Below are 16,039 nucleotides of genomic sequence, written 5' to 3'. Positions count from 1 at the left end.
AAAAGTTCTTAGAAAGGGTTAATTCACCAATTATTCAAATTTGCCGTACTAGATCGTTTCCAAAAAAAATCTTCCCACAGTGGTTTTAGACGTCGTCAGCATTTAACAAAGGAGAAAAACGGTGTGGGGGGGGGGGGTGCGTCTTCTCATCCACCTCTGAATCTATTGACCAAGCCGCAAAAGAGTGACACGGACACAAAACAAACAACGTGACAGGTTTTCAGAAGTCAGCATCAAGAAGCATTTAAATTCAGATCAGAAAAATCCGATTTCCTAACTGTACTTCTTGGAATTTAATTCTTCACACAACAGCCAATACAATGCTTTCATGACTGTTTTGAAATTTCGGAAAATGAAGTAGTAAAAACGTTAGATTTTGCTGAGCAGTTTGAGTCAAAATGCCTTAAAGCTTTTTTTTTTTTTTTTTTTAAACTTTCTCCAAGTACAGAGGGGAAAATAAAAATTCTTAAATTTGTAGTTGCGAGATAACCCTTTACTTTCTAGAGTTACAACAGCAAAAAATTCAATTTCCCTTCCAGCACGTTAAACACTAGGTTCAAAGATGCATTGTACGTAAATCAAATGCAAGATTTTTTTTCCCTGTATTTCTTGTTTCCCTCCCCCAAACTACATTATCCCATATAATGCATGTAAATATTTAATGGAATAACAAATACACAATTTCTTCCTATTAAATCTTTACATATACAGTAATGTTTAAGTTGAAAAATTTACATAAAAAAAAGCTATGGTCTCAGTGAAAAACTATGTATTATAATTCTTATATATTTCCTGCTTAAAACGTTTTTCAGTTGCAGTTTTTGGGGATCAACTGTATTTTATTGTCCTGGAGCGGTCCCTGGGAAGTGCATGCGATAAAAAAAAAACATAGCCTTGTACCTGAGGGGGTTGTGGACAAATCTCCAAAAATTCACATGCCCAACTAAAAATAATTTATCCAAATCAATACTTTACATGCTAACATCAGATGTGCGACTAAAAAAATACATGCTCGGTCAAAATGTTTATGTCGGGCAATGTCGAAACAAAAATTTTGTGACAAATTTGAAAAAGGCGAGAAAATCGCAGACGCAGAAAAACATTCATCTTTTTTTAATCGAAATAGAAATATAACTGAATAAAGTGTCAAAATAAGGGTCAAACAAGCTAAAGTGTCAAATCAAATACATGAACAAATCGTACAGGTTCTTAAATACAAATTTCAAATTTGTAAATGATCGTACACTCAAAGACTGAAGGACATAATTGAAATAATCAATAATCATCACAGCGATTTATGTTATATATAAGAATGGTTAACATAATCTTTCAAGAACACTTGTAGGTTTTCGGTATCATAATCATCAGCATGTATCATCTTGGAAACGTGAGCTTCCAGTGGATGGAATATTTATCAATGAGGAAACCAATTGATTCTCTGATAGTATGTGGAAGCTCTTGTTTCAAAGATGAAATCAGGCAATTCTCATACAACCAACGACAAACATCACACAAAATTATCACACCTGGATGTCTCCAGAAATTATGAACAATCCTCAGCGTGATATTCATGAATCACTCATGTGTTACGACTTGATTAGATGAAATGATGACACCGTATTTCTGGGGATAAGCAACTAATTTTCTTTCTGAATACAATTCCAGAACTTGAGCCAAAAAATTGCTAGGGTAAATCAACTTGAATAATTCATTGAATAACAATTCAGGCATTTATAATCGATACTGCTGATTTACAGGTAAACAGTAATTTTGCAGGAGGAAAGAAAACAGACATTATGATCTAAAAATTCGAGTTTTATCACGATTCATATACTGCGCTTATTCCTAGAAATATGACTATATAATATGACTAAAATCATTAAAAAAAATATATCACATGGGTTTTTTGAATACTTGTTATGATGCGTGAAAAGTCCAATCATTCCCCGTTGAGTTGGCAAAGAGTGACATGTGACCAACCTTGCAATAATCAATTTCATCCGAATCGGACATACACAGGGTACCTTCAAGTCCTAATTCAGCCTTTACGTCATCAACTGTTTGCCGTAGAGGTCTGGTCCCAAATTGAAAAATTGTTACAAATTTGTTCAGAAATCGCCCTGTACCAGTTTTGAGAATGAAAGCACAGTGTCACATAATAAATAAAAAAATTAGTTTTTTTATACGATTCCCTTGTCTGTCCAACTTCTAATTAGAAAGTTGTTGCCCTGTATCTCCTGAGGCTACCAAAAAATAGTTCCATGCTCCTAAGAGATATTTTAATGCAAAAATTTGAGGAAAGTTGAGAAAGAACAGCATAAACTAAATGACACAATGCCCCTATCCCTCATTTATACTGTTCTTTCTAAACTTTTCTCAGATTTTTAAATTCAAATATCTCTCTCTCTCAGCAAATATTAGCAACAACTTTCTAATTGTGGTTTTGAGGACAAGACCATATAAAAATTTAGTTTTTATTTCGTTTGACACACTGTACTTTCACTCTTGAAACTGGTACTGGACAATTTTTGAACACATTATAAATTGGGACCATACCTCCGCGATGAACGATTGATGAGATAAAGGCTGAATTGGGACTTGCAGGACACCCTTTATGAATGGTTCATGACTGCAAGACATTCAAGGCTACTCGTCGTAAGTTTTAAATGGCATTCGAGTGCTGATTTTTGTAACCTGCTATCTTGGCAGAGTCGTCTCAACTCAAATGGAATTTACATATAGCAAGAGAGAAGCAATGAGCCAAACTAGGGTTTGGGAGTGGCATAAATGATTGAAAAGCTGCCGACAAAGTATTGTCCACAATATGTAGAAAGATGTCACATTGACCCGCATACAACAAATACAGAAAACTGGCTGAATGAAGAGATAGTGTTTTCAAGGAAGGAAAATTCATCTCTTCCCTCACGGTCTCTGTCCCTGTGAGTGCAGAGATGAATTTTCCTTCCTTGAAACACTGATATCGCTTCATTCAGTTAGTTTTGCGTACCTGTTGTATTGTCCACGATGGTCACAGGATATTCTTTGCTTACTCCGCAAAGAAATGACTCAACTCTACACATATCATGTACTAGTATATGCAGACTAAACGAACATGTATACATTTCTGTCAAATCACATTACAGTAATATATCGATACATATCATTATTCCATTTCATAAATTTTTGTTTTTCATAGGAATGCGTTTATTGTAATCTTTTTTTTTCATGGGAATTTCTCGAAAACATTCATGGGAGATGGAAATGTTATTAGTTATACTCAACTTATTATATACTCAACTTACCTGTTATCAACCTGAATCTCTTGCATCAACATGCCTTTGGACCCAGTATAATAGAAATTTGAGAATTAATAGTTTGTTTTGCACGAATGAATGTTTCTACACCAGCATTTATTGTTTTCGGTTACAAAGAACAGGAATAAAACTATATCCACCAGCAACGTTCACTTTTTGCATTGATGTACCAATTCAGAAATTCAAGTACCAACTATTTCAAACTTTGCTAATGATTGCAATGAAATTATTTTGGTCAATGTTTAGAAATTTAAAGAAAAATGACCAAGTTTCCATGGTGTATCTCACTGGCATTTAAATTAGTCAACTAAACGGCAGCAGACTTAAGTATAATGTGCTGTTTATAGAAAAATTCTGCCATTCACACTTTACTGAAAAAATTCACCTGATGTGGACATGGTTATGTAAAAATATATATCCAATATCTGATACAAAACTTTTTGTACCGAAAGTTGACAAAATACAATAAAAAAAACATGTTTGACATTTATAGGCAGAAAAAATATTCATAATTATTCTGCAGCCATACACATAAATAAGTATCAATTTCAGAGGTAGAAATTCTGATATTGACAGCCCATTGTAAAAAAATAGGTCCGATATCAAAATTTTTTATAAACATTCGTTCACATTTGAATTTGACGTGAATAAATACATACATCAAATATTAAATTAACATTTCTGAATAGATTTCTCAAATAAATCTCCAAACATTTCTTCTATTCGGATGAATATGTCGCTCATTAAGCCATGCTGCAATATCAGACATTATTGTAAGGACAATTCGGTAAGTGTTCGTAAACGGCATCATTGTCCTTGAAACGCCTCAGACAAAGCCAGCAGAGATGCGAGTTACAATTGGTACACAGGACGTGGTTGCAACCACCATCTTTCTCTAGGCCCATCTTGCATTTGGGGCAGATTTTTCTGTTGCCAGCCTCCTGTGCCATCCAAACCTATTTTCAAATGAGATGTATGGAATTATGAAATGTAAGACGACACTGACAGAGAAATAGACGATTTTTGAAAGATAAATACATTTAATTTATAATCAGACCTTTCTTTGAAGGAAATACACTTTTCTGGGTATTATTCCAAGATAAGATTGTAACAATCCTTGTTACCCACCATGGTGGTCCGAGGTTAGGCCTAAAATTTGTTAGAATTGATCTTACGCGATCAGTATTGCTATTGTGTTAATTAAGATTTTTAATTGATTCATATAAATACCTTGTTGCAATATATTGCAGAGGGCTGCAGACTTCCATTGGTGTTGATATATTGTTTTGTTCATCATGCAATAGGCCTTGTTAACATGTTGGGGGAAACCTGGCCAGTTCCCTTCGTATTTTTTTTTTTTTTTTTTTTGGTTTTGCTACCTAAAATTTTGTAACTTGAATTGTTTTTCCATTTTAATATGCAAATTGCCAAAAGTGAAAAACGTTTTACATGTTGAGATGAAAGGATCGCGTAAAACTATCTTTGTTTCATCGTGTATAAATCTTTTGCATCTTCCGTTCGCTGAGAGCAATGCATAGCATTTCGTTTCACTCTGCCTTTGTCCTCTGTTCGATATCAACAATCTGTAACTGGCCATCGACTAAAAAAGGTATCTCCAAGTATGTTTGACTAGTCAAAGCATTAACATATCTATGTCTCTGGGAAAGGGGGGGTCTGGACCTATTGTTGAAATGAAACTAGTTCTTTCATTGTACGATTATTTTAACATTCATAAAAAAACTTGGGTAAGATGTACCTGCGAGGAATGGATGATTGATTTCCTGTGAATGTCTCCTGAAGGTCCTGATCAACCTGGCGGCTATATTTAAACCTGACTTTATATTAGTGCCTGAATAGATTTGAAGGATTCATGTCAACTCCATTGATTATTCTTTGTTTGGTAAGTGGCTATGAAGTTATCTGCCTAGGCTATAGGTGATTACCACCAAATGAGAACTCTCATCAATGTTATGATATAACATTGGTGTCAATGAATTCTAATTCCATGTGAAATTCCCCTCTGAAGTGGAATCGAGTAAAAGGTGATGATAGAGACTGATGGGAATGTTTCTGGCCTATTTGGTGATCTGAGCATTTTTTTATTTATCTATCGCGGGCCAAAAGATCAGATTCAATGAATAACTTGAAAAACTGATTTGCAAACGTGATTTATGTTAGGAAATTGACTGCATTTAGTTATTGAGAAATAGTAAGCAATAAATGCCTTTCGTGAATTTTGTCTGTCAACTTGGACAGAGATAAGGATCCATGTTTGCAGCTGGAAAATACATAGAAAGATTGGAAAGAAAAGTTTCGTGTTTCCACCAAGAATCAAACCCGCTGTTCTCTTGTAACTGTCATATACACCATGAGAGACATGACCTTGCTTTCTTTACTTACAGCAGCACACTTGCCCAGATTGCAAGAGGACCAAAGTAGAAACCACAAACTTTTCTTTTGGAGTTTGCCTCAGCATAATATCCAGAAAAGTCTCTTTTCTTCATGTATCATAAGCAGAACCTTTCTTTCCTTTAAATCGAGCACAACTACAGTCTACCACCATGGGCAATTCACTACTGAGTGAGTTGTGCCAGAAATGTGCCTTCTTACTTAACAGTCTGAGCATGATTGTTGTTGTTGCTTATGATTTATAAGCACTACCATCTATACTTTTAATTATACGTGAAATGAAATAATTTAAATATTTGTACTCTTGTAAGATTATTGCTCTCTGTGTGGCTAGGCTTTTTAACAGGGATATCAGCTCATATTCAAGCCTCAAAGTTGAGAAAACCAACTTCAGCAGACTACCACTGTGCTGCCTGCGGGAATCAATCCCAGATCTTTGCCATAGGAGCCCATCATGATGTCCACACAAGCCTACAGCAGCTTTAGAAATAGGCTTTTATCTTTAAAAAACTACTGTTGTCCTTCCCCTTCTTGTACAAAAAATAGTGTATAACTAGATATACAAAAATGGGTTTCATAAAGGAACATGATGCCACCACATTATATTCAATTATATAGTATACTAGCTATAATACTCGGCGCTGCTCAGATTTTCTTCAATTGCTGGAAGGATTGAAAAAGTGACAAACAATTTATAAAGGCATATAAACTATTTATACATATACTGACAGCATTAAAGAAATGAAGGTTTTTTCAACAACTGGCTGTTGTGAAGATATATTTTTGGAAAGAGAAAATTCAACTGCCCCTGCGGGGAATCGAATCCCCGTCCTTTCACTTTCCGAGTGAACGCCCTAGACCACTAGGCTACAGAGGCACAGAATCTCTCAATCTGTCCTTGGAGCTCTTGTACACTGAAAAGGACCATACATGGACAGCCGGACCAGACTGTCATCCAGGTGGCAGCGTCAGCAGTTGTGAGCTTGGCCGAGTCTGGTTTGGCCGTCCATGTGCGGTCGCTTTCAGTGTACACGAGATCCAAGGAAAGATTGAGATTCAGTGCCTCTGTAGTCTAGTGGTCTAGGGCGTTCACCCGGAAAGTGTTGGACGTGGGTTCGATTCCCCGCAGGGGCAGTTGAATTTTCTCTCTTTCCAAAATATATCTTCGCAACATCCAGTTGTTAAAAAAACCTTCGTATGGTAGCGGAGAGTGATCCTTGTATTAAAGAAATGGCAAATCATTGTAAAGGCATATACATGATTGAAACACATTGGCAGGGAACCACAGTAACCACAGTAAATATTCCAAAAATGATTGTTGAAGCAGAGAACCCATTATTACCCAACAGTTTTTCACCAATTTTGGGCATTTGCCCAGCTTCGACAAACTTTTAAAGTAGCCTAACATTCAAGTCGGGTCCCATTTTGTATGCAAAATTTGGCGATAATGGATCTAAAATTGTAGATTTGTATAGAGAATCCCCACACACACACACACACAGACAGACAGAAAATCAATTTTATATATATAGATTGAAATGTTGTATTAAAAGAATAACTTTGCCTTTGATGCATTACAAAGAATGTTCAATTTCATTTATATGCATGTCAGACTAATAAAATGGTTTCATCTCTATCAGTGGGGAGAAATAGAATGGAACATGAAAAAAAAGAACCGATAAGCATTTCTTGCAACTATCAAGACATTAGTTCTACATTACCCATTACCCTTTGTTCTTTGATAACCATCAGTGATATATAAGTGTCTCTATAGATTATTCTCAAATACAGTAGAATCTCACTATAACATAGTTAGCTTATAGGACAGCAAAAAAAAAAAAAAAAAAAAAAAAAAAAAAAAAAAAAAAAACCACTAAAATTTTTAACTCACGAGTTTAAAACTCTAAGTAGCTAAAAAGTATTAATACAAGCTATTAAACATCAGTCATTGTTTTACATAAATATGGATGCACTGCACGACTCGTACCGTTCACTTCCTTGAAAAATTGATAAATACAGTGTATACATACACACCTTTTTCAATTCAACCTATGTTCAAGGTCATTTTTTATTTGATATATAATAAGCACTTATTATAGCTAACTACTGTACTTTTAGTGATGTACAACACCCTGTAGCATCACACCCACTGTACGAGTTATTTGTTATATACCAGACTTTCACTATAACGAACAACCTCCAGCATTTATTAGTCCGTTATAATGAGGTTCTACCATACATCCCGAATAGGGACACCAGATTTTCAACTCTCAAAGTACAGGCACACCTGTGTGTGTGTGTGTGTGAACTTTACATATCACAATTAGTAAATGAAGTTCCCCACCAAATTGCAATATATTGATACAAATGTTTTCAACTACAGTAAAACCCCTCTTAACAGACAACCCTCTTTTACAGCCAAATAATTTCCCCTTGTACAATAAAAGTATGCATTTCAAACCCCTGATTAACAGCTACCTCTCTTTTACAGACAGTTACAGTTTTGTCCTACCGGTGTCTGCAAAAGAAACATTTTACTGTATTTGGTAAAAAAGTACGGCATGACATATAGACCTTCAAAATACAGCCAAATCCGGACAGAGGAATAACTGTTAATCAGGGGTTTGAAATGCATACTTTTATTATACAAGGGGAAATTATTTGGCTGTAAAAGAGGGGTTTTACTGTAGTTAAAAACATTTGTATTTCGGTCAAATTGTTTTTTTTTTTCAACCGGAATTTCAATATTTTTTCTTCACCAAAACACTGTTTCGTCATTTTCCACTACATCAGCCATTTTTGGTGCTTTTTTTACCACTTATTGTTGATGTCCGCAGCGATTTTTGGGTTTCTGAGAAATAATGATGTGTTTCCTAATGAACGTGATTGGTCAGTAAGCAGGCTCTGATATCAAAAGAACTTTAATTTTTTCATTTAATTTCTCTATGCTGTATAGTTAATGTATAGTTACCTATGCACCCTGTACATTGCTTTATTAATTTTTTAAATGAAATATGAACCAAAGTGGTATATTATTACTTTGAATACAAAAACTTGAGAAACAAGCAAAATATTTCTCCATAATCCGGAAGATTTCCTAATCTGGAATCCCCTAGGTCCTGAAGAGTCCAGATTTGAGAGAGAGAGGTCCTACTGTATAATATAGGCTATCCATACTAATAAGGTCGAAGCAGAATGTTTTGCATTGTTCTACAATAAGTCTTCAGCTGACTGAAAACATACATTCTGCAGTAAAAGTTCCCTGTGCTGTTTTAACGAATGGGCCCACCAGGGCATGGTGTGTGAAGGGTGTGAACCCAGGGCCTCAACTGAAGAAGGGCTTCCCAAAAATGATAATTGGTTGAAATTTTTAAGAATTTGCTACGTAGAGCCTCCGAAAAATCATGTGGCCCATGATGCTTTTAAGACGGCCTTGAAAGTTCCCAGAGAGCAACAGACCTACAACAGTACAATTATTCAGTTACAAAAATTGATGGCAGCACTATACACAACGGGCATTACACAGAAACCAACTCTGCATTAGGTTCATAGCACGTACACACACATTCCAACATGTACCAATTTGTTAGAAATTTTGCAGAGAAACATGGAAGAGGTGCATGTGTGGTGTAGTAGTAGTAAAAGTTTCCATACTTAGTCAAGAAAATACATAAGAGCTCTCCCATTCTTAAAACTCTTGTCAAAACCACTTTGAGGCATACACCGGAGGTTTTGGTAATGCTACCAGTAAATAAGGGGGGTTGAATAATTGTGATTAAGGCTAATTATGAAAACCATGCGAATTAATAAACTTACTTTCACTGAATAATTCTCATCGATTTTGGTATTCTGGAACATTTCGCACGTCATTCCATGATGATAAAATGAATGACACCTGAAAAGAATTTTTTTTTCTCAATAAAATGAATAAATATGAATATTTTTGCGAGTTCCTGAAATTTATAAAGACAGTATCCTTCATGCATATGAGAGCTTAATTTTAAATGGAAACTGAGACTGATTTTCATAATACTGGGGTTTCTGATAACAATAACACAACGATAACTATATCCAAAAAGATTCCCGTTTGCAAGTACGATGACCATACATCCTGTTTGGCTGAATGGGGGCATATGGTGAACACTTATTGATAAAACGGGACAACTGTGTTTTCATTTCCCACATGGTTGGGTGTAAAATGTTCAGTTGTGTTAAATTTTTTTTTTAAATTCTAAAACGGGACTCCCCTTTGAGCTAAAATCTTGCATTTTTGTTATTCAGCCATAAACAGGCATTAAAATGGAACTTTTTAATGTAAACCTTGCTACAATGATACTTGATAGAATAAATCTCTCTACAACAATATTTTTTCAAGACTTGTTTGGAAATGGCTATAGTCTAATGCAGTGGTTCTCAACCTTTTTTGACTCACTGAGCCCTTCTCAGTATATTATTTCTAAGGTGGAGCTCTCTTTGACTCTAGGAGTCCCTTTTTGTGTAAAATTTTTATGACAGAACTATGTAGGCCTCTTTTTTCAATCACCTATGAAATTTACTGACTTATTTTATTTTCCTCGAATCACCGCGGAGCCTCCCCAAAGGCTCCGCGGAGCACTGGTTGAGAACCGCTGGTCTAATGTAATGTTTAAACTACCACTTCTCGAAAAAAACCATAATCCCTCTACAACGAGTTTTTATGGTCCCCAGAGCACCCTTATATGGAGATTTCACTGTATATCCAAAATTATGACACTTTTTTCATAGTTCCAGTCTCTCGGAAAAAGAAAATTGAATCTGGTTATCTGAAAGAAACCGATGAAGAACTGAAAGAAAGGGGTTTTCTTTTAAATACATTTACACCTTCACTACAGGAAGGTTATTACAAAAGTAACTACTCCACACGTACATGGATCACAATGAGTAATATAGACTGATTACGACATCAAGTATGGAAATGTTTGTGTTTGTAAAACAATGGATGGGTGGGGGGGGGGGGGGGTGAGAGAGAACATCTTATAGCCTCCTATGTAGTTTTGCAGCTTGCAGGGCTCCCACTCAAAAAATGAGAAAAAGTAGGATGGGGGAGGGTAACCCCCCCTAGACAACATAATCATAGCATAATGGAAAAAAAATCACTAAAAAAAATTTTCAAATAATTAAAAAAAAAGATTAATTTTGAATTGACTTTTTTTTTCAATAGCACTATTTCAGTTTCCTATAAGATTGACTAAGTTAAAGCAAAATGATAAATGAGTTGGTTACAAACCAATTTTTGGCCAAAACAGTGCACTAGCAATCACAGATAATTCTTTGCTGTCTCTCCTCATAAACTGAAGAGCCAAAAAAACTGGTACAGGCATGCGTATGCAAATAAAGAGATATGGAACCAATCAGAGTACGGCGCTGCGGTCGGCAACGCCTACATAACACAACAAGTGTATGGCATAGTTGTTAGATCGGTTACTGCTGCTACAATGGCAGGTTATCGAGATTTAACTGAGTTTGAACGTGGTGTTATAGTCAGCGCACGAGAGATGGGACATAGCATCTCAGAGGTAGCGATGAAATTTGGATTTTCACGTACGACCATTTCACGAGTGTACCATGAATATCGGGAAACCGGTAAAAAATTAAATCTACGACATCGCTGCGGCCGGAAAAAGATCATGCAAGAACGGGACCAACGACGACTGACGAGAATCATTAAACGTGACAGACGTGCAACGCTTCCGCAAATTGCTGCAGATTTCAATGCTGGGCCATCAACAAGTGTCAGCGTGTGAACCATTCAACGAAACATCATCGATATGGGCTTTCGGAGCCGAAGGCCCACTCGTGTACCCTTGATGACACAAAGCTTTACGCCTCGCCTGGGCCCGACAACACCGACATTGGACTGTTGAGGACACGTTGCCTGGTCTGACGAGTCTCGGTTCTAATTGCTTCGAGCTGATGGACGTGTACGGGTATGGAGACAACCTCATGAATCCATGGACCCTACATGTCAACAGGGGACTGTTAAAGCTGGTGGAGGCTCTGTGATGGTATGGGGCGTGTGCAGTTGGCGTGATATGGGACCCCTGATACATCTAGATACGACTCTGACAGGTACGTAAGCATCCTGTCTGATCACCTCCACCCATTCATGTCCATTGTGCATTCCGACGGACTTGGACAATTTCAGCAGGACAATGCAACACCCCACACGTGCAGAATTGCTACAAAGTGGCTCCAGGAACACTCTTCTGACTTTAGACACTTCCGCTGGCCACCAAAATTCCCAGACATGAACATTATTGAACATATCTGGGATGCCTTGCAACGTGCTGTTCAGAAGAGATCTCCACCCACTCTTACTCCTACGGATTTATGGACAGCCCTGAAGGATTCATGGTGTCAATTACCTCCAGCACTACAAACATTAGTCGAGTCCATTCCATGTCGTGTTGCAGCACTTCTGCAGGCTCGCGGGGACCCTACACAATATTAGGCAGGTTACCAGTTTTTTGGCTCTTCAGTGTATATATTATGTTCTTTTTTGGAGTTTTCTGAAGTGCAGAGCTTGTCCACTCTTTGCGACAATGCACAGCAAATTTTGAAGACATACGTTTTTTAAGAATGATACTCCTTCGAGACCACTTTCACAGTGCAAAATGTGTAAATTACAAGATCCAATGTAAATAAGGCAAGATGAACAAGATAGTTTTACTCCGTTGTTCATCATTTTTTATAATTTTACTATTTTGTTCACATTTTACTGTTCAATTCCAGTGTAATCATTTTTAACAAATGAAGCACTTCTATTCATAGCTCTTTGCTGAGCACATTGCAAATATCATTTATGCGTCTTCATGCCTTAAAAATACAGAATACAACTGAATGCTATTGGGTAGCAGCAGAATCACTAAACCTAGAATAGGCCTATGTATCCAACTGCTTTGAAATGCAAACTGTTGTTTCACCTATTTGCACCATAATTTTGAATGATGAATGTTAGTTACTGTCCAAGACCATGAAATAATAAATACAAAATTATTTTTCCATCACGACAGAAGTTTTTAATGACTAACCTACTTGTTGAAACTAAGCAAACTAAACACTCAAACTAAGCAAATGAAAAATTAATCAACCAAATGTGGTCCACATACACCCCCCCCCCCCAAATAACCTTAAAAATGATACAATTTCTGCTTTTGCAAAATAATTAATTGCATTCTCCAAAATTTGTAATATTTGACAATATATCAATGATTTCCTTCTCTATTAAAATCAATTACACAAATTTTATCGATAGGATTTGGCAGTTAAATAGGACAAAACCGAGAAAGCAGGACAAAAGTAGGACAATTTACCAAAATGTAGGAAGAGTGGGAGCCCTGAACTTGATAACGTTAACTTATAGAAAAAAAAGAAAAAAATAAGTATGATTAAACTTTAGCTTCAGAGTACCGGAGTACCATAGGCGTAAACTTCTATAGGGCCCATGGGCCCGAGCCCCCCCAATATTTTTGAAGACGCGTCTCAGCCCCCCCAAAAATTTGTATGAATATGGCTTATTCATTTTGCAATGATGAAAATTTTTTTTTTTAACCAAAAGTTGTCCTAATTATGAATTAGTTAATGGAAACAATCTGCTCAAAATTTTAGTTCTTTTAAAAAATCTGGATGGTCTTTGGCTTTCTTGTTCCATGACAATACGTTTATCTCATTTCTTCCCTGCTGTTCAATCCCCAATTGCACCCTCCATCGGTTCCAATCCTTACTGCCAGAAGGCACGGCTGAGAGGAAGATTCTTTGAGGTGTTGAGGGGGCTCTTTCTTCTTTGCCTGTGGCAAAAACTGAGTGTCTCTTCTTTTGTTCACTGCGACCGGAGGACGGCCATGGCGCCGACATGAAAATAAGCCAAAAGATGCATGGTGGGGGGGAGGTTGAAAATTGGGAAGCAATGATATTGAAACCGAAATAAATTACACTCTATAAAGGTGCCAGAACCTAGAGGCTGAGGCCATTTGAGCCCCCCCCCCCCCCGCAATAAATTTTGTAAGGGGACTGAGCCTCCCAGTAATTACTGAAAAAAACCATTGTGGAATGCATTCTCCCTCTCCTTTGTACACGCTTGAGTCCCGTATATGCGGGAGGACCAATAACTTTTAGGCCCCCCCCCCCCAATGTTTTTTTGAAAAATATTGGGGAAAAAAGCACATTCTAAATGCCCATTCATAACAGATCTTGAGGACCGATGCCGAAACATTTTTCAAGCCCCCTTACAACAAAATTTGACGGGGGGGGGGGGGGGGGGGGGTAGAACATAGGCGTAAACTTGTATCCGGCCCATGGGCCCGAGCCCCCCCCCCAACATTTTAGAAGAGCCGGCTCGGCCCCCCCCCCAAAAAAAAATTCGAGTGGATATGTTTCTCACACTTGGCTCAGAAAAAACTTTTTGACAAAAAATTTCTTTAAATAGTAGAAATCCATCTGCTCGAAATTTTATTTTTTTACTTTTCTTCAGAATCTCAACGCACTTGTTCTGTGACAATAGTAGTCTTATCTACGAATCAATCCAGCATCCATTCATCCTAAGTTGTGTCCTCCCAGAGTGGTGCCTGAAGGCACCAGTGTAGATAACTTGGGGGGGGGGGATCCTTTTTCTTGCTTGCACTGTCGGTAAACTCAAGAGCATCTCTTCCTTCTTTTGTTGAGTGTGACCCTTGGGGATGGGGACATGATACAACACAAAAAAAGAAAAAAAGTGGGAGGAGGTAAAGTGAACAATGATTAAGCTTATTAATTAACAAGTTCTTCACAACGGAGGCTCTGACATGAAGAAATTAACATTGGGTGGGGAGAGAGCGCGGAAAGTTGCTGGCCGTCCCCTATATACGGGGATGAAATGAAGCACATACGCAGGAAACAGAGGACGCACTGCATTGTTCTTCTAAAAACTATTGGGGGGGGGGGGCTCAAATATCCTCCACTCCTAGGTTCCGGTGCCTTTGAGGGGAATCAAATAAATAATAGTAAAATAAAATTAACACACAAAAAAAAAGAAAATAAGAAATGAATGGAAAATTTCAAAGCCCCCTGAGCCGGGTACCATTGCATTCTAATACTAGGAATATGAAATTTCCTCCTTATAAATCAGGGATTCTCAAACTATCTACGTTAGCAGCACTCTTATATAGAAATTTTAAATACGGTATTTCAATAAATGTTGAAGAGAGGTTAAAAGGTGAAATTTGTGTGTCCCCCCCCCCTCTGGTCCGGCACCCTAGACATTTGACCCCTCCCCCCAGCCCTGTTTCCAGTACTCCAACACTTAGGTAGCCAGGGCCGGAACTAAGGAAGAAGGCAGTTTTCACAGGCGGAATTCTTGTGGGGACTGCTAATTCTGGGGGGGGGGGGGGGGGGTGGAAGAACGAAAAATATCGTTTCGATCGTTTTTTTTAGTGGGGAGAGGGTGAAAAAATTACATACTCTTCCCTCCCTCCACGACTAAAATGATCCTGTCTCCGTTGGACCGGGCTTTTGGACAGATCTTTCGCGAGGACCCCGAATTTTCACACGGAAGTGCTTGGACCTGTCGTAAGCGTAACTTGTCATATGTTAAGTGCATTAAGTCGTAACTTGTATTACCTGTCGTAACTTGTTTCAAGCCAATGGGATCGAGACTCCCGTCCCTTCTTATTAATTTCGGAGAGCTGGCTCAATCTTCCCCTCTCCCACAAAAAAAAATATCGCATGGATACGTTTTCCACACCTAGACTCGGAATAATCACGTCACGTCAGTACAGTGAGTTTCGGCCTTTATACGAAGCTGTGACATGTAAAAAAAAAAGTGCCGATTTTTCCACAAACACTTTTTTCTGGCCATTTTACAGGATGCGACCTCTATTTATCGGAAAATACTGTAATTTTTTCTATGTTCCATTGCAAATTAAATTGGGGAATTTTTCTAAAAAGGATGTAGTATTTCTTACTTACTTATGTTATTCAAAAAATTGTGTTTATTTCAAAATGAAGAATTATTCTCAAGGTTTTAATAGGGTTCCTCCTTTCCCGATCCGCAAAGAGGGGGTTTTACATACCCTGTTTACGTTCGCAGCACTGTTAGAAATTTTAAATATCTTGCGGTATCACAGTCGATCTCAAGGAGGCATTTCGATGCTTTCCCCCCTCCCCTTTCCCGACAATAAAATGATCTTCACTCCTAGTTACAGCCCGTCCGTGGCATCTAGTGGCGTGTTTCCCGGGGGGGGGGGGGGGGGGCACTCAGCGAGCTATAAGCACGGCCATGGACTCCCACATACTGGAGAAGG

The 16,039-nt window shown here is 37.6% G+C and overlaps 1 protein-coding gene and 1 non-coding gene across 2 annotated transcripts in view; both read right to left on the bottom strand.

Annotated features, from left to right (window-relative positions):
* Positions 1–1,098: 1,098 nt before the first annotated feature.
* LOC149075038 (uncharacterized) overlaps positions 1,099–16,039 on the bottom strand; it is an 89,370-nt gene continuing 74,429 nt past the window's right edge. The window contains exons 5-6 of the mRNA XM_089246053.1: positions 9,540–9,618; positions 1,099–4,270 (exon numbers count right to left, since the gene is read on the bottom strand). Coding sequence (XP_089102179.1) covers positions 4,076–4,270; positions 9,540–9,618 — 274 coding nt within the window. The 3' untranslated portion in view covers positions 1,099–4,075. The remainder of the gene's footprint in view (positions 4,271–9,539; positions 9,619–16,039) is intronic.
* TRNAS-GGA (transfer RNA serine (anticodon GGA)) lies at positions 6,527–6,600 on the bottom strand. The gene has a single exon. It is a non-coding gene; the product is annotated as a tRNA-Ser (tRNA).

Source organism: Pholcus phalangioides, unplaced genomic scaffold (assembly GCF_987345545.1).
Source record: "Pholcus phalangioides strain wild (caught in Gottingen) unplaced genomic scaffold, Ppha-v1.0 ptg000016l_1, whole genome shotgun sequence".
Classification (NCBI taxonomy): domain Eukaryota; kingdom Metazoa; phylum Arthropoda; class Arachnida; order Araneae; family Pholcidae; genus Pholcus; species Pholcus phalangioides.
The sequence above is the reverse complement of the archived record's forward strand: the minus strand, read 5'-3'. Positions and strand labels throughout refer to the sequence as shown.